The sequence below is a fragment of the Psammomys obesus genome, unplaced genomic scaffold (genome assembly GCF_907164565.1).
Source record: "Psammomys obesus unplaced genomic scaffold, mPsaObe1.curated_primary_1811, whole genome shotgun sequence".
Lineage (NCBI taxonomy): Eukaryota > Metazoa > Chordata > Mammalia > Rodentia > Muridae > Psammomys > Psammomys obesus.
In genome coordinates, this window is record NW_026596079.1 from 26,053,989 (window position 1) to 26,074,271 (window position 20,283).

General features: G+C 37.8%; 1 protein-coding gene across 1 annotated transcript in view; it reads left to right on the forward strand.

The window, feature by feature from the left end:
• The first annotated feature begins 446 nt into the window (after positions 1-446).
• Positions 447-20,283, forward strand: part of Trps1 (transcriptional repressor GATA binding 1) — a 70,476-nt gene continuing 50,639 nt past the window's right edge. Inside the window, exon 1 of the mRNA XM_055626682.1 lies at positions 447-469. Coding sequence (XP_055482657.1) covers positions 460-469 — 10 coding nt within the window. The 5' untranslated portion in view covers positions 447-459. The remainder of the gene's footprint in view (positions 470-20,283) is intronic.

Below are 20,283 nucleotides of genomic sequence, written 5' to 3' on the forward strand. Positions count from 1 at the left end.
GCAGCAAGCCAAGCGCAGGCTTCTCGGGTTTCACACGCATTTTCTTTCTTCCTCCCCCCCCCCTTTGCGCGTGTGATTTCTTTCTTTCTTTCTTCTCCTCTGTTCCCTTACCCCCCCCCCCCCAATTCCTCTGCTCCCTTTGCTGGGTCTAAGGCATCTGAGCCTTGGAAACGAGAGCGACTTCAAACTGCAGTAGCCCCCAGAGTCAGGAGGGTCAAGTTCAGCCGCCGGGGAGGAGGAAAAACAAATCCCGATTTGCCAAAAAAAGAAGTTTCAGGCCGGTGCCCCCTCCCCCTCCCAGCCCCACTCCCCCTCGCTGTCTCTTGCTGGCTGATTTTAATTCTCTCCTACCGGGAGCAGCAGAGGATCTGGAGGTGGCTGGACCCGAGGGGCCGCCGCCGCCGCTGCTGCAAGTTTTCTGGGGGCTCCTGACAAACGGGGAGCAGACTAGGCACCGGCATGCAGAGTAGTAAGTTGGGTGAACTTGGGAGGGTCGGGAGGTTTTCCGAGAGGGGTCTTGGAGTGGCCCTCAAAGTGATAAAACAGCATAGACTGGCTTTGGCTTTGAAGAGTTTAGTTTGCAGAGCCAGGCTTCAAACTTTTTTCCCTTAAAGGCCCAGCTGGCTTGGAGGGAGCGAGTGTGGCATCCCCTGGTGTACCGGTCTCTGGGCAGCTCAGGGCAGCCTGGGCCCAGGGATCTGTGCCCTGTCGGTACCATGAGGCAGGGCCTTGCAGCCAGGGCGCTTCCGTAGGGGCTGAGCAAGGGGCAGACTTCCTCTGCCGTGCGGTTGATGCGCCATGTGTCGAGCGGGTCAGGGGACACTGGCTGGTGATTAAACGCCTGACAGCGGTGGGACATGCAGGCAGACAGGCTCTTTGCTTTCTGTCTAGTTCCTGTTTGGGCTGTAGAGTCTGAAACGCATCTTTGAAAGGCCAAGGCAAACACCTCTATCCCTCCAAATAACTCCAGGATTATAGGACCCCATGAATAATTTGAGGGTGAAGCAGAGGTGGGAGCTGTTTGAAGTGCAAAGTTGTTTTTGTGGCTGGGAAAGCTTTTTTCTGTGAGTACCTGTCTGAGATGGTGGTGTTTCCCCTTTCACCAGGGAAGTCACTAACTGTTTTATGGCTCTAGGATCTTAAAGCCATTGAAGTGAGAGGACCGGAGGACTTACGGGGGGGCTTCGGAGAGACTCTTGCTTGAACTTACTACATTTTAGGACCTGGCTGACTTCCCCATATCTTTTTAGGCCTTGATCCTTTGAAAGTTTTTGAGTAAGAGCTATGGATTTAATGGTGAATCCAAATTAAGATAGAATATCCATCCTTATCCGGTTTTGGGAAATCACCGCTAGCGTTTTAAGCAAGGTAAGTGAAGAGAGAGGGGCTGAGCGAAGAAGTAGAATCAGGCACAAGTTAGGCCGATTCATTGAACTTTTTAAGCTCTCCAGGTGAACAGGAAAGAGCCTGGAAGAGATAGTCAGTATAAAAGCAAAAATACAGATAAGGGCCTGAGACAAGATTACAAAGAAGTAATCATTCCAGGCCTTGTTGGCTAAATTGAATTGCTCAAACTTAAAAAATATAAAATAAAAAAATAAAGGGGACTTTTCCAACAAGTCTTTCGAGTTTTGTAAACTCCAGAGCACAAACCCACCAGCCTCTGTAGCATCTCTATCCTTTCCTGCAGGTTTAAGAAAGAGTTGATCATTTAGAAAAGGCTGCCAGAGCTGAACATGTTAGGGACGGTCAGGAAAAGTACTACAACTAGCAGGTCCTTGACTGGGCAAAAAGAGAATGAAAGTCTCTAATCTCACTGCTGGGCAGTTTCGTACATGCTTCTTTTTTTCACTGGCTTCTGAGGCTTCCCCAGTTAATGCAGCGCTTGTGTAGAAAAGCAAAGGTTCTAAAATAATCACCATGCGGCTTTTCCCCCCTTTTTCTTTCCCCAAGTATGACAGGGTTGTGAATAAATACAGGGTTTGTATGGGAAGATGAAGCGTTTCCTGTAAGTTTCGATGCTGACAGGACAGTCTGGAAATGATACCAACATTCTGAGGAATTTTTTTTATACCTTTAAGTGAAAGTTTTATTAATGGCATGCTCAAACTTCACAACTTAAACTTGTATGTTCATTGAGTTTATCCTTCGGTAGATTTCATAACTTCTTTTTAGAACCGTTCCCTTGAATTAAAAACATCTCCCGTCAGTTAAATAGACAGGGCCGTGAATATGCTAGGTTGATGATTATTTCTGGATATTAGTACTGTGAAAATAGAACTGCAAAGGAGGAAATAGAGTCAGAATTTCTCTGATGGGCCATGATTTCTCTAAATGTAAGACATTGGGAACCTTCATCCGTACTCTATTGGCAAAATATTATTTACCTTTGATGAGCTGATTTTAATGGCTTCCCAATATGCCTGTTGCGTGGTAGGCTATGTGTGTGTAGAATACTTTTACATACGTAATAGCTAAATCTGACATTCTGCAAATAAGTGGTAGGAAGTATTTAGCAAAAAAGTTTGTCACTCCTGAATTTTAGATTCTGCTAGTGTTTGTGCTGCTGGGTGGCTTTTGTCCTTTGTTAAAACTAGCATTAAAGGTACGGAGGAGAGTGCCAGAGTGGCTGTGAATCCTGAGTTGAATTCAGAGCTCCACACTTTGACTACTAATATTGGGAACAATTTAATAGAAATTTCTACATACTTTTATACTAACCAGTTTAGCATCTAAATCTGTGTGCATTTCATCATGAGTGACCTACATATACCCTTACTTTGTTTTTAGCATTATTATTATTATTATTATTATTATTATTATTTTACTTTTTGAGTCATGTAACACTCCTACATTTATTCCTGTTTTCACCATAGGTCTCTGTAACCATGCTTAAGGAAATGTTCATTCATAAGAAAACCTTCCAAATAGGGAAATGAATGCATATGTTATAAAGCTGCTTTTTAGATCCTAGTAGTTAAGGGTGCCTTTACTAATGCTGTTGCTGTTATTACTGTTAGATGTATATGGGTCTATGCACAGATAGAAGCCGCTATTTGCTTCTAAAGATGTATACATTTTCTATTAAGAAATAAGGCAAGAGTGTGGGGTTTTGTAAACTTTTATGCTATCTTTTTTGAAGTACATAAACACTGCTGAAAATTTTTAAACTTGAAAAAGATTTTGCTATTGAGTTAGAACTTTATTTTGAGTTTGGAATTGGTGTCAGCATTGATAACTAAATTTCTGATAGTTTCCGTAATATATATATATTACAGTTATTGTTAATTTAATATATCCTATGAGTTCAAACAATAATGCCGTAACACTACACTGTTGTACACAGGACAAAATAGACTTTCAGAGAGTTGTGGACAGGTGTCTAGAGTTGATTTTTGAAATAAGCGACGGACTTAAAATAAAATGACTGGCTCCCTTAAAACATATCCTCATGAAGATATTCTCTGGTGTGTAAAATGAAGCCATTCATTCAACACACTGACAACTTTCCACTTGGTATTTGCCTCTGCTTAATTTAGTTTCCTCGGGACAGCTAGTGTGGTAGCCTGCATCTGTTTTTGGCAGGCGTAGAAAACTATAAACTCAGACAGTTCTGTCTCAAATATTTTAGCTCATGAGTTACAATCAATTTGATAAAAAACAGGCAAGTTGTATGAGCTTGCTTTCTCTTGTTCATCCTTGGTCCAGCTTCCAGGTAACAGATTTCTTTTTCTTGTTGTTTTAGTTATAATTACTAATATTGTTGATAAATAATTAACCTTTTAAAGCTTCCTTATTTATTATTTTTGAGCTATGGGTTAATGAATAATAGCATATTTAGACTTAGCTAAACTTTGCCTATCTATGAGATAGCTACATTTATTTGGATATATGGAAAGAAGTGAATTGTGTTGTCATAACAGGATTTATAGGATTTAGTGGACTCCTTGCAGGTATCATATGAAGACATTTATCTTGACGTTACCAAGCTGAAATTCAACATTTCCCAAGTGTACTTATTATGCTCATCTATGTATACTTATTATGCTCATCTATGTAAAAGACTTAACGTACTTTACAATTAATTGCATTTTAAAACTGAACAGTTGCTTTTATCATTATCAAAAGCACTTGTCTCCTAAAACTTTGATCAGTTTACTGAAGTACCTGAAAATGCCAAGGTTTGTTTTTAGACTACTGTTCAGTATCAAATAAAAAACAGCCTGTTTTGTTCTCAAATGTTAGTTGGTCCAAAGCTATTTGTATCAAATATTCTATTATAGATGACCTTCATAAGTGAGACTTCAAATGATACAACTGCAGCTGCTTTTGGGGGTCTTTATAATACTCAATGGCTCTTATTTCGCTGAGAGTGGATTTGCAAGCCTCTGGCTTGTTTCTCTGTAGGGTATAATAATGAAGAAACTGATACAGGTTAGAAAGAGATCTTTTAGGCTTAAGAAAATGCTTTTACTGAATTTGCAAGATGCTGAAAAGTATTTGAATGGTTAAGAAGTAGTCAAGAGAAGCATACTAGTGATAACGGCTATCGGAACCATTACAACATTGCTACACTGAGTTCCTTTTATGTTCCCATCTCTCTTTGCCCCGTCAGAGCACAGTTCCAAGTACCCAAAACAGAGATGAAATTATCAGTGCATTTCAAAGAAGAAATATCATTGGAATATTTTTTGACTTAGGTATAATTGAAATATAAACGTTTAAGGCTGGCCATACAGCATGTTGCATGTAAAATAATCTAAAAAATCGTTTTAATTTTTAAAATGCAGCTAGCTCTTTAAAACCCTGCAGCTAATACTTTACCAGTGGCTAGACACCTTCCCTGGTGTTCAGTTTATACAAGTAGGAAACTTTCTCTCCTGCTCTTTCTCTGTCTCTTTCTTGTTTTCTTTAAACCAACTGACGTCATGCCAAACTTTGCTTTAAAAGAACAGACAGAAGTAATTGGTAGCTTTTAACTTTTAATAATGTTCTGCATTGGTTTTGGTGGCCAAATGCTATTTTTTTTTAATTTTTTTTTTCTTTAGGAAAAAAAAAAAGTTCAAGTAAGAACGGGCTTGTGGCCTGAGGAAGAAAAGCTCTGTTGATACAGTTATTTTTATTCTTGTTTTTCAATCTGTTATTAAAACTCTTTCCTGCTGAGCTCTGCTGTATTTCTTCAGTTGTTCACTGTGATGGCTGGTGCACTTGAGGTTACAATAATTTAAACAGTTTGTGAACTTGGGGGAGTGTTTGTCTTACTTTATTTCTTATTATTTGAAAGAAAAAAAACAGGTTTGTTTCAATAGAGATTAATTAATGAAGGTTATCAATGGTGACAGGTCAATGAATATGTTTATCAAGAGATTGCCACACCTGTTACAAAGGGCCTAAAATATGGAAGTTTAATTGTGACATTAATCATTTTTATGTGCAGAGGAAGGAAAATAGATGAAATGTTACCAAAATGCAGTTTTATACTGAAAGCATTAGTTTCAAGGTTCAGCTTGTTCCTACTGGAAGTGTTTCATTTTTCACTCTGAAAAATTTAAATAGCATCAGTAAGCCTTATTTATCACATGGCATTTTTAAATTTCATTTTAGTAATCTTTTTCTCTCCTCCAGAATTTGCACAGGCAAATATAACTTTTGTCTACTTAAGAGACACCTTGATCAATTGATTGACAGGGGCCAACTTCAGAAGTTGGCAAGCAGAAAAATCTTTCTGGGGTGAAAAAAACTGTGTCAGTATTTCCTTCCTTGGGAAAAGCTACTCCACCCAGAAATGGGGCCCTCCTTCCCATTTGTAGGACAGAGCTGAGTGCTGATGTTCTTCATACAAACAGTTGCTGAGGTTTAAATCTTTACTGTATAACCTAATTTCCTCTGTGAGGTAGTTATTTTCACCTTTTCCATATACAGAGAGTCTGTAATGAATAATTTACCAAAAAAATGGGGTGTCTAACAGAAGAAGAGTAGCCAGTGATACATTTATTATCATCAAAAGTATTATGCATAACTCCAGACACTTGTAGTGTTCTCATCCTAGAAATCTGACATTTTTGATTTACTTTATTTGTTCTCAGCTTTTACTCTGAGAGCCACAGACTTTCTGTTCGTATCCAGTAGATTCCTCCTTTGATAACAGCTTCTTTACTTAAATATTTTCCAGAAAATACTAAAAGAATTAAGCTATGCATTTTTGTATTAACACTGTGCAAATTTATTGAGTTCAGTTTTGATTTAATTAATAATTTTTAGAGAGTTTGCAAACATAAATTTCAAATCATATGTTTGTCTGACATAGTTTTTTTTTTTTTTGTAATAAATGTGGGTCTGTTACTTCAAAATTGGGATAGTAATAAAATTTAGCAAGAAGGGAACAAGGCAGAGGAAGTATTTGGGGCTGGAGTTCTTTAATATCAGCAGCCAGTTTACTGTGGAGTTGTGGGGAGGGGTAGGGAAGGGTTTGTGGAAGATGATACAAAAAAAAAAAAAATCCATCAACTGCGCATATGATCCCCTCCCCTTAAGTTTACTTAAACAATATGTTTCGGTTTTGCCTCAAACCATTCGGCACCACCTCTACTCCAAGCATCCACCACTATCTTGGTTCCTGAGTGATTAAGGATGGTGTTTTCTGTTCTGTAATGAGCAGCAGTGTTGTTTGAACAAAGGTAACACATTTTGATTTGTGTAATTCTTTGGTAGTTATTAGGCAGCTACCTGTAGTGTAAAAGGAATTCTATAGTATGAAGCCTGTGGATATTTGATGTAGCCACGGTAACTATACTGTGTTTGAATTATTGCAGCAATGTGTGCATGCTCTTGAAACTATATTTTATGTATGTAATACTTAGATCTACTATTGTGGGATTTAATGTGCTAAATCATGACCCGCTGTGCTTTAAACAGGAATCTTTTAAAGAGATACATGACTTGTTTTTAAAAAGTTCGAAGTTTGAAGTGAGTGTGGCGGTTAAACATAATGAATCAGTCATTTCCATATTACATAGATGGATTCAGAATTTACTAAGAAATTTCAAAAGAAGGAAAGAAAAACCCACCCTATAAATAAAGATGCCCCCTCATTGTGTATTTTTAAGTAGTGTTCTGAGAACATTTTTGAGAAAGTCGTATTTCTGTGGGGGTTGACAGTGCTTTTTCTGAACATATCATTCCATAAGGCTGGCACTTTACAGTTTACAATTCTACCAGCTTAAAACGCTATGCAGAAATATTATGGAACATGCAAAGACTCCATACTCTGAGCCCATGCATTTTTCCCTAGGGTGATGGATTCTGTGCGTCACCCAGATGTGATGCTATTTGCTGGGCTTGTAATACTGGTTTGGGGGTTGCTGGATGTCCTAGTTCATCAAGCAACACAAGACAACAACGTTGGTAACTAGGTAATTGACACAGTCAGACTAGGCTCTGGAAAATGTTCCAAACATTTTAAAGTCAGCTCAGAACTTAGCATATATTCCATTAATACAACTCTTACATAAACAGATGATTCATTGTCTGCCCTTTAAGCCTGATATAGTCAATATCTCTAGAAAGAAATACGTTACTGCTTACAATCCTTATTTTTATGCCTTTTTCTTTAGTTTGAAAGGAACATAGTTATCTTATTGACTTACTGATTACTTTATCTATTAATTACTTATAATTGTGATAATGAGTAATATATTATAATAGACATTTATGTTTCCTAATGTATTTGTTCCAAGCTTTAAAATATTGATTTTATTATTATTAAAAATGAATATTAGAGTAACAAGAAATAAGCTCGATATAGGATGATAGAAAACTTACTTAAAACACAAAAAATATGTCTTAGATTTAAAAAGCAAGTGATGAAAACGTTTTTGTTCAGAGCTGGTTTTACTTACGTAATTTGAACAGACTATAAAAATTTACAATTCAGTGGAGGTTGATAAGATAACATATTCTTTTTGATTAGGTTCTTCCAGTATGGTTTTCTGAGCATTCATAGGAATTGTATTATTTCCTGCATGTATTCATACAGGAATTAGAGATATATCTATAAACAGTGTAAATATGTATGGCAGAGTTGGTTTGAGACATCAGATTTTTCTATTAAATGATACAGTTTCTATGCAAAGGGATACACATTAATAACAGGATTAATACAGCACATTTATCTCTGACTTAATGATTCTAAGAACACATATGTTTATGCATATGCTTGTATTCTCTTCTGATAGAGGTTACTATATTCGATTTTCTCAAACTGTATTTTTTAAAATGACATTAATCTTTCTCATGTCCTTTTCAATTATTGAATGCATAATAGAACCTATTTGAGGGTTAAATTAGTTATAATTCTGGTTCTCATGAAAGTGAACTTGACTAAAGAAAGTGAAAAAATAAATTCTATTTTATGTGATGTCATGAATCACTTGTCATCTTAGCTCTGGAAGATTAGTCCATTTCTCTCTCAATATTTAATAGTTCTGAACATATAGGTGTTCCTAAAAAAAAAAAAAAACAAACTGTCATTTGTTTTTGTTTTACTTATGATGTTTTTAATGATTGCTGAAAGCGATCTAGGTCACTTTACTTTTAAATGATGTTACTCATATGACAGAAGTTAAGACTGGTCATAAATATTGTAAGATTAATCAGTGACCATAGTTCTAAATTTTTACAGTGAGTATTCTCAATTCTGGATAAGTAGTAATTCTTTCCCAATTATTTTTATGTAATTTTGAGGCCTTTATACCTACTCTATGCTCTTTATTTTGATAATAATTTTTTGTTATACAGTTTTAAATTTTTAGGTGAATAATCAGAAATGATTATATTAAACACTGGATGCGTATCCCCTGAAAGGATAACTGTAAACTTTATTCCCCAGTCCTACAGAAATAGGAAAGTTCTAGAAAATAACGTGTGTAAAGCCACCTGGCAAGCATAAAGTATTCTACACTTTTAAAATAAATATTTTAAATCAGGTTTCTCTTTTTAGTAAAATTGCATTCTTCACATGTAAGATGTAGGGAGATTACAGTAAGAAACCCATTGCCATCATAATCCCAGTTATAGTAAACTGCTTATTTTAATCTTTATCCTATTCCTCTTTATTCTGTTTTATTTAATGTGTTCTCTTTCTCAGGATAATTTACTCTGCTAAAAGAATGCCCTAATTATTTGTAACACATACTGCTTTTTAAAAAACACTTTGATACACTCTAAAACAGGAAGCTGTCACTCAGAACGTTAGGCTAGAAGTAAAAAAAAAATGTTATATGTGTACATTTTATTAATAAACCTATGCACATGATCTATGCACATGCTATCCTTGCCGAAGTTCCTTTAGTGTTGCATTTGTTTACAATCAATTGTATGTATACATTCTTCACTCTTTATCATATTGTCTCATATTTGACATTTAATTAAATATACCTATATTCTTCCTACTCCCTGAAAGTTTTCATATATCACTCACAATAACATTTTGAAATGTGTTCTACACGGACCATGATTAGAAATGGAGAATCAAAGGCAGATATCAGTGTAAGGAGGTTTTCTTCATTTTTCTGTCACAGGTTTTGGATCCCTTTAAAGGAGAAATCTGTCTGAACAGTAAGGGGGGTGGGCTCTGTGCAGTCCATGGTGATGTAAAGCATTATTAAAAAGCATGTGGCTTTATTCATTTACATGTTTTCTTGACACAGAAAACGTTGACCTCTTAGCCTGTGGTCCTTGGGAATTACAGATAAAGCCCAGTGGGGTCACACTTAAAGTTCTGGCTTCACATGACGCAGAACACTCTGTGCAGCCTCTGCTGGGCCACTGCGCTGTTTCCCTTCAGGGCTGGAAGGTCCTTTAAGTTAAGTTGGCTTTTGGGAGCATAACCAGATTCCTTCCTTTCTGAAAACTGTCTGGATGGGTTTCAGAAGGGCAAGCAGGGATCACGGGGCACATGATGTCTCTGACGCTAGGGTGCTAAAGGAAACTGTGCTGAGACCACGTATGCTGTCTCCGGATTATTCTGACATGCCTTACCAGCAGGGTTTTCTTTCCTTATTTTTCCTCCCTGCTCGAGAATTGCATATGTATGTATGTATGTATGTATGTATGTATGTATGTATGTATGTATGTATGTATGTATCTATCTATCTATCTATCTATCTATCTATCTATCTATCTATCTGTTTCAAAAGGATTAAGCATCTCCCCTTTTAATGGATGGATGTGCTGGATGGTTTTTAAAAATCTCCATTTCTTTATGATATTTATATTTAAAGGGTAGTGACACAGCAAAATAATAATTTGATTTTATTGTTTGCTCTTGAGCAGGCCATTGCCACTTAATTTCTGTGAGGAAAAACACCGAATGAAATTAAATAAAGTTGTGCTATAATTTGGAAATGATTATGCGTAGCCTTTTTTTTTTTTTTTTTTTTTGGCAAAGAGATTAAGGGAGTTTGAGTTTTTACTGAACTCAGTACTCCAAGTTTATAGTGTGAATTGGACTGACCACAGATGATGCTTGCAGTGTGTGCTATCCTGATGTAGGGAAGAGAGAGAACTTTGAAAGTGTTCACCAGTGTGTTTTAGATTCCCAAGGGGTGAGTGCCAACTCTCATATCATCAGCACTTGGAGGTGTGATGGTTCTACTTGTTTATTGTGAAGACAGTCAATGACACCAAGCGCAAAGCTCCTAGCATTGGTCCCTAGAGCTGGTCCAATAAAACAAGGAAGTTCGTTTTCATCAAGGTTTGGGTGTAACAGAAACTAGAATAATATCTGTCTTTAAGGTGGGTCTCAAAATTGGGATTTGCCACTGACTTACACTCGCTCTGGTCTCAGGGCTACAAAGGTAGAAATAGGCAGAGTGATCACTAAAGTTAGTTCTGTCTTTCATGTCTAGGAAAATATAGCACTGAATGTTTGCTTTTTGTGTGTTTTGTCTCCAAGCAGAGGAAACTGACAGTTTTATGTTTTAAGTGCAGAAAGTTGCTCTTGGCTAAGCAGCCTTGAGTTAATCACAGGGATGTTAACTTGAATTTTGGTCTTTATACAGTTTCTGACTTTTCAAGTGGAATGTGCTGTTGTTATTACCAAATTGACATCCTACCTTTTGGGTTGATTTTTAGATAAATGTTTGTTTAAATGCTCTTTCTTGAAGTCCATTGCTTTCAAAATGCATAATTTTTTTCTTTAAAGCTTTTCAGGAGAGGAAAATTTTAATCTTTATAGAGGTTTTTTTTTTTTTTTTTTTTTTTTTTTAGATCGCCGATTCTCTGCACTTTCCTGTAAAATACAAAGTAATTTTACGTGCATTCAATATCCTTTATTTCCCTTGTCATGTTTTCTTTTAAAAACCTCTGGTACAGGAAAAATCCAGACATCAATGATCTCAGTTCTCAAACTTCATTCTGGCAGATATTTTGGTCATTTGTAAGGAGCCACTGCAGGGAGAAATCCTTTCCTCTGTCATTTCACACTTTTATTTTTACTTCAGGAAAGAGTGATTTGGAAAAGTCATGTACTTAATCATTAAAGTTAACTGAAATCTGTGAATTGTGTAAAAGATCAAGACATTTGCTTGAGTATCACTTATATTTTATACTATGCATTAAATTTTTGATTGAAGGGGGGGGGGAAACAAGCTTTAACTAACTTTGAATTTAAGAACAACCTGTGGAATTCTCCAGAAATAAAAAGAAAATATGAAACAGCATCAATGAATCGGATCAGATTCATTACGTCTGCAGAGAGTAGACAATTTTCCTGTGACATATTTTAGTGGGGGATGTTTAAGTATAAAGAAAAGTCTCTCTGTTTACACCTGCATTTTTGCCTGACTACTGTATGATGAATGATGATGGGCATTCTTAAATTAGAGTTATGTACATAAGTAAGTCTGAGAATATAGGGAAATGGCAGATTTATGTGTAAGGAAAAAAGTTTTCATTTGTAATAGATGTACTTCTTCCCAAAGACAAAAACACCAAATTTTAAACCCACTATCCTGAAAGCTGCTCCCTGAAAAAAGGAATTGGACCCAGAGATCACACTGTTTGAAATCTCAGTGAAGTGTATTTAGAAGCAGTTTGGTGTTTCTGCTGGTGGAGATGGGAATGCTTCTAGCAGTCACCTCATGGTCTGCTGTGATGTCAGCCGAGAATTTAGCCAGAACTCTACGGTTTGGTCTCTTCACTGTTGAGGAATTAGGACACGATTAGGATTCCCCAATCAGTTTTGATGTGTTATTTTGAAACCACAATTTTAAGTCTGAATTATAATAATGAAGTCAGAATAGTATTTTTAGGTTTAATTTGAAGCCAGGAGTTACAGATAGTGAAAATTTTAACAAGCTCCTTTCATGTTTTCTCCTATAGAAAAAAGTGGAAGATTCACTCCTTTAAATAGCACCACAGAAATAGTAGGTTGACCTTATTTTGACAACGTATGATATGTTAAAGATATTTGCTAAATTTCAGGGCCAAGAGAATGCACGTTTTCAATAGATTTTCAATAGAGAAATCATTTAATAAAGGGAAGTGACAGTGGAATGAATTAAATCACCTGAGGTGACAGGCAGGGCAAACTCTAGCCTCTGACAGAATATCGTTGTTCTGTAATTCTGTTCTATAACCTCTTCCCCATCTCATTTACTGGTAAGTGCAATGTATACACTTGAATGTATGGCATTACAATTTCCTCAAAAAGACAGAATACCAATCTACATGTGTGATCTTTTAATACTGTTTCTAGGGAGAGGTAGGACCCTGAGCAGAGTAAGGTCCTTTTCTCAATGGCTGGACAATGGATGTAGTCAGCCAGGGACTGCTGTCCTGATCTTTGTTCTGTAATGCATGTATATTCAGAAAGATCATGGGGTCCTATATTATTTTGGATGACAAAAGCTACTTAAATAACTGTTCCATTGTAGTGCACTTATCTTGATCTACAAGAAAGAAAACTAAAGGTACAACAGCCTTCCCCCTACCTGCCTAAAATAATGATCACCATGATAAGTATAAGTAAATCAGTAGACCATTTCTAGGTGAATTTGGAAAATTTGCTTAATATTTCAGGTTCTTTAATCTTTCCTTTTCCTTCTGCAGATGGGTATGAAAACAGAATCAAGGTACGATTTAGTTTGAAATTAGTATGCAGCAAGAATTTGATGATTATATAATGAATTTATTTCTCTCTCTATATATATATGTTTAATGTAAAACCATATGTGATACAGACTCAAACGTGTAACAGAGGTTATCACACATCAGAGTCTTCATAAAACCTAGGTGTAGTGTTTCTTTTAGACACCTTAATGACATGAACCTCCTTAGATTTGCTAACATAAAATCCAGTTTGGCTGATAATTTAATTATGATATTCTCATTAATAAGAAGCTAGTTTTTGTTATTTTTCACTTAGTTTAAAATACCTTCAAACATTTATCAATATTAAAACCAATGAAAACAATGGTCCATTTGAAATTAGGACTTTTAATTTATATATAATTAGTCAGGGCATCTTTGACATTCGGTCTGAAGAGTACGATCAGTGTATTTGAATGTGGTTAAGAAAGAGATCACAACACTTATACAAACCTCTCAGCATTTATAAAAAAACAGCTGAACAACAGAACAGGAAAAAAAAAAAAACAGCTTTATCACAAATGCTTAGTCCTGTCGTTTGAATGATAAATGCATTTCAGCTTCAAGTATGTGTAAATGAAACATTTAATTTATTGATGTAATGTCTTTATGTATTTATTTTAGCTTCTTCTTGTTACATATTTAGCTATGATTTGAACTTAAAACATGAAACATTTTCTTTTCTTGATTCTAAGCAAGTCAATTATCATTTGGTATGTTTGAAGTACAGAATTCTTTTATAGACTTATGAAATACAATAAAACCTTAAATTTCTTTTTTTAGGGTTTATTTTTAATAATAAAATTACATTTTCTAAAGGCCAGATGCAACTCTGTCCCTCATAAGAGAAGGGCACAGATTGGTTATAGATGCAGTGCGCCTGTTCTGGGTTAAAAAAAAAAAAAGAAAAAGAAAAGTGGTGCTGCATGCCATGAAGTAAGGAATTGAACTTGACATCCCTGGCTCTATTGCTGACAGCTCCAGAAGTGACTTTGCAGAAAGCAGGAGGAGCTGAGAGGTTCTGAAAATGGGCTGGGCTGGTCCAGAGTGTGCACCTGAACCCCCTTGCTCTTTCTAGCATAGTAAAGAAGATAGATGCTTTCATTTGCTTTGCTTTGTGTCTTAGCCAGATGGCAGGTGGTTATTATTTTATTGTTTCTTCCCCCTTGCTTTGTTTTTTTTTTGTTTTTTGTTTTCTCTCCTTGATGTTTCTTTCAGGTGAAAGCTTTTATGAATAATTTATCAATAGGTATTCCTTTAGAATGACACAGTTTTCTAGTGGAAAGTAATCATCTTTTTCTGTTTAGAAATTATCAATTAAATCATGATGCAATGGAGTAGTTTTTTTTTTTTTTTTAATAAATGAAGAGCCATTGTGACGATGGTTCCAGTCATCCCAAGTAGTTTCTCTGTCCTTATAGTGCTGAGCACCTTATAATACTATCTGACAGATTCAGACACTTCTTCTGCCCCTACATAGCCATCAAGTTTTTCTTGCCTTTTTGTTTATTATCCCAGTATAGTTGAATTTGCCAACTTACTTTGACTTTAAGTGATAATTTAATAGAAGTATGTACCTGATACAATTATAGCAAAAGTAAATGTCTGTCTATCCCAAAATCTTCTCAATGATTTTTTTAATATCATATTAAGTGTATTTTATCAATTAGTTTTCCCCTCTCTATATCAAACACCTGCTGCGGTGGACTGTTTTTCTTCCTTAACTTGAGGACATGAAATAGCGAGTTATTGCATTTCTTTAGCGATTTGCTTTCCCAATAAGTCATTGCATGTTTGACTTTTTTTTTTTTTTTTTTTTACCTTGGATCAGAGTTATGCTAATGTGTTCACCTACTGAAGCAAATTCCTTTTCAGGCAGTCTTTAAACTATTTTATACTTGTTCTCATGACACATATTTGTGAACAAAGACTATCTTAGATGTTTTATAGAAGGTAGTTAAATGGGTTATAATCCAGTTGTAGTTGTTTATGGATCATTCTTGGAATGTAGGAAAAGTCTAAGTACAAGTTTGTATGCAGTCTATGGCTAATGAAGCTGGGAAGTAGGTTAGGAGTTAAGCAGGATAGAGACTAGGTACCACTCACAAACTCCTGACTAGAACTCCTTGGATAGTTTTGAAAAGACCCAGCTAAACTTAAAGGCTGGGATTTTCAATTCACAAGATGAATCTCATCTTGTGCAGTAAATCAAACGTATTGCTCTTTGAGATTTATCAATTCCAATATTTCCAAGTCAGATGTGGGATCCAGTCTATTTTTTACAGATAAAAGAGAAACTGAAACACCTACAAAAATAAGCTGAGAGGGGAGAAAATATTGGATGCCCGAATTTCGGCTGAGTGAAGGGTGCCAGGCCTCCTTGTTTCTTGACAGTGCCGTGCTGAAATCACCAGCAGCTCTGCAGAAGCCAAGCCCCAATGGAGTTTCCATTTGATTGCAATGCTCAAATGAGCCTGTTTTGCCAACCACCCTTTCTGTGTCTCTTAGGGCTTGGCTACCAGGCCATCACGGTTCTGCCACTTTTCTAGCGTGCCTTTGATTTTTTTTTCCTAGATGCCTGTTCCTTTTAGGATTTTATGCTTCTAGCTTTTCATCGGAATGAAACAACCCTAGATTCTTTACCTCTATTTCCATCGTGCTTCCGAGTGCCATCGCCATCAGGCCCCAGCCTCCTTCAGGACTTGCTTCTATGCTTGTTTCTCCTGTTGATCTGACATTCATCACCCTCCGGGCTACTGCTTGTCTATCTTCATGACGTACCCTTTATCCAGCCTTGCCTATTACCACCCTCTCCATTCCTTCTAAGGTCTTCAAGTCACTTACATGGAAGCATCCCTGAACTGGGCAACCTCTCTGGCACTAGTGTAGCCTAAACAAGAATCATCTGGGCATTGTAAACCCGAAGACAGGGAGACCAAACTCAAATCATCTCAGTAGTTTCTTAAAGTGTTTCTTAAAAGTGTTGTATTAAGTTGATACTTGATAAAGATTTTTTTTTTCTTAATCTAGAAAAGTATAGGACTTTCGAAGGGTTGAGAAACTTGTGAAATTGGATTGTCAGTTTTCAGAGAGAAAAAGGATTATATGCTGCTACATAATTAATAGACTTTGCTTGAAATTTGCCCTGATGTTTTGTTCCTAAATTATAATAGTACTGGTTACAACTTAACATGTTGTATTTTATAGTATCCTTTCAAATCCTGCATTTTAATAATTAATGTTACCTAACCAAGGAGAACTGTTTCCAGATAACCAAGATATAGGGAAGCTCTAGGACATTTCAGAATGATAGAAAGGCAGAATCTGGCACTACCATACTCTTTTTTACTGGCACCATCTTTGAGACACTGATGTATTCAAAGATGCATGATGATAAACAATGCTTCCTCAGATTAATAAAGGTCATGATGTTAATCGCCACCATAAAGAGTCAGGTACGTGGATTTGAACTTGTCTGTTGAATTATTTGCAGTACAAATATTGTGTCCTGTTGTGTAAGGACAGCGACTTTAGCTTTGGCTTCACAGTGAAAGTGCCCTGTAAGCCTGTCCAACGCTTAAGGGCTAAAGGAACAATGTTGACTTACACCCTCAGAAGATCCAATGAGGTTATTGCTGAGGAAGGTCCATTTGGCCCGAGGAGAACCATAGCTAGAACCTGCCTTAAGAAGCCCAGGTTCTAGCAGTCAGAGGATGTTGGACTGCCCTCTGCCTTTAAAAATATACCTATCCCCCCAAGAAAGGGCCAATAAAGTATCGTAACACTTTATTGTGCTAATACAGTAAGTTAATATAAGTCATTATAGATATGTAGCATTTTCATGCTAGACTAAGAATAGCCAATACTTCTGAATATTTGATTATTACTGATCATTTTTAGTTTCATCTTAATGCCAAGTAACCACACTGAAAAAATTTTTTTTCTACACTAGGTTCTGGTCTTTTCTAAGTGATTGTATTCATTTTTAACTAAATCATTTCTTTTATCTGGAAATTGGGAAGTCCTTTGGATTAAACATATGACTCTACTCAGCACTTATATATTAAACAGCTTTGGGAAAATTATTAAGTGATATTTTTATTATACATTTTCAAACCTGTATGAAGCGGGCAATCACGGCAGAGAATTCAGAGAGGACCTACCAGTGAATTTCTTTTGCTTCTGTGGCTGATTCACTTGTAGGATTCATATTCCTATGTAGCTGCTTCTTCCTTAGAAACCAAACATTCCAAAGCTTCCTAGGAACCTTAGCTAATTGCATTTCTCATGCATACTTTTGTGATGTCACCTTTTATCTATCAGCGACTTTACAAATCCTTTGAAGGAGATATTTGGATCTGTGAAGTAGTGTCTGCCCGTATTTTGCACACGCTTTAAGCAACAGTAGAAAGAGTTCTGCTGAAAAGTGCACTCTGGTTAATAAATAGGGGCTTTTAAATCCTCTGTACTTTTCCACAACTGAAAGAGTGCATACTTTTGGTTAAAAGCAAGTAGGCAAAATTTAGCCCTGCTGTTCCGGTAGCCTTGGTGGCTTAAGAAAAAAAAAATCTCTTCATTGCCATTTCATAATCTCTGACACAACTGTCGAGCTCTCATGTCTGCTAAAAGCAGAAATAGAGGAAGGAAATGTATATTTTGGCTCCATTAAAGGGTTTCTTATCAGAGTGTATGTAAGAGTGGATGCTGATGAAGATGCCTCTATTTGCCAGCTGGATAGCATGTGTGCTGGGCTAGTTTCCTGTCTGCCAAAGCTGTATGGTGCCCTTTAATGATGGGAAGGAGGACACTATGAAATGTGGTGGACTTAGTTTTCACTTGTGAAAACCAGGGAGTAGAGGGCATGCAAACTTTGCTCCGAGGTTGGACTCAGCTCGCATAAAAATGAGCTACAAGCCCTGAAACCTCCTTTGGTTGATAAGCAGCCAGTTCTGACGATGTAGGTAAGGGCAGCCACAAGTCTGGGGGGAGGCAGGCTTGCCAGGAGTAAAAGGCGCTGAGCAGGAGGTCTGTCTTCTGTCAGGGAGCACCTTAATGGGGAGATCATGGCACACATTCGTGAGGCACCCCATTAAGGCTGCTGCGGCGTCAGCTAAGTGTATTGTCCCCACCTGTGACCGCAGAAGTGGGGGAGGTCACTGAGGGAAGTCCCACTCATTGTACCGACTACAAAATGTAGCCAACGGCAGCAGTCAGGATTTGTCCTCCACCTGGCCCTGTAAATCTGTAAGCCGTTCTGTCCTGTGCTCTGCTGGCGGATAAGCAAGGTTCCAGCGGTGGGGTCACGTAGTACGGCAGCAGGTATTTACCTATTTGAGGTAAGGCCTCACCATATACCGAAGGCCTCGGATTTCCCATCCTTCTGCCTCAGTCTTCAGAATTCTGAAACTGCAGGTGCGCACCACAATGCCTGGCCGGGCAACTTTGTCAGATTTGCATTGTTCCACTGTGATTTCTCCTTAGGCTGTAATTCATTGTTAGGAGGTAAACTGTCACCTTTATATATAAGACATTACAAAATGTTTAGAGTAGTCATCTAGAAACATCAGAAATAACATTTATTATATTTTTTCTGTAGGGATGGCTTGCAGTGTCTCGTGAACACAGGCACACACACACACACACACACACACACACAGAAGAGAGAGAGAGAGAGAGCGCTAGAGAGAGAGAGAGAGAGAGAGAGAGAGAGAGACTTAGGAGCCTAAGTAACTGCCTCTCCTGGCACCATTACTGTAAAAAGGCTGTGCTCAGCAAACTCTGGTAAGAGGAAGTTGTTGACTGACATGGGAGGTGGCACCGGCCTGTTAATCTTCAGGCTTTGTGTCTCCTAATATATTTGTACTCTCGGGGAACCCCTGCTCAGAATGGGGTCTTGAATTCCGATGTGGCTTGTGGTTGTTACAAAGACATCAAAAAGCAAGCTTCGCTGGGTATAGACCTGAGCATTTGCTTAAATCAGTTATTAGCTTTATGGCTCTATTTATTCATTTGTTTATTTATTATTTTAATTTTTTTTCCCGGAAGAGTTATAAAGATCCAGTGTGGCTCCAGGGATAGTTATGATCAGAACTAGACACGAGAGTGAAATATTGTACCTTTCCCCCTTTTTAAAGGCGAAGCGGAAAATGGGAGCCTCGGATCGGTGAGCCTCAGGGTCCATTTTCTTCGCCGCCGTGCGATCCGGGAGGGGCTGGGGCCGCAGCTGCTCCGGGGCGGCAGCGCCGGGTCAGGCCCGGGAGCACGGGCGCTCGCGCGTGCAGGGCGGTGGGCGTGGAGCCGGGCGCTGCGGGAGCGGGCGCGCAGCCTGCCGGGCCACCCGGGTCCGCTCGGCGCGGGCCTCCCGGGCCGGGCCGAGCCTTCTCCGGCTCTGCCCCGCGGCTTCCTCTCCCGCCGCCGCCCTCCGGGATGACCGGGCGCTCGGGTTTCCTTCCGCCAGCCCCCGGGATGGGTTTATCAACAGTGACTCATCTTTAAACCGTGCTCTTCACCTGCGAACCGCAAGAGTTGCGACTGCGGAACGCTGAAGTCCTAGTTTTTCATTAATTAAAGAAAGCTAGGATTAGCCTTTGATGAGCTGCCTGCTTTCCCAGGGTTTTTCATTTGGAACTTTATTTGGGGACCCGGACACACAGAGTAGAAGGAAGCATTGTGTCTCAGGCTTCTCAACCAGAAAGCTACGAATAAAATAGGCCTACAGTCATAGGCTCTGAATCTCCATGTGCCTTATAATTAAGTAGCTTCATAAGCACATGAAACTTTTTAGTGGTAGCTGAGCCTTGTACACGTTTTGATGTTGTGTCTTTATAGTCCTTTAAAGGTCTAAATTTGAAGCTTATTTGTCTTTACTTTATCAACCTTGTCTTCAAGATATTTCTTGTTAAGGAAATTCCTCCTACACCCTTCATCTTTATCTCCTTTTCTAGGACTCCATATTATTAAGAGCATATCATGCAACAGCAGTTATTTTTCAGTGGAGCTGCCCTGAAGTTCTCCCTCAGAGAGGTATTTAGCAGAGATTGAAGGTTATTGATTCATATAATTTGTATCCAACTGCTTCCTTTGGCCTTGAAGATCTGTGGGTGCCTAACATTAGCCAAAGGAAATAATTGATAT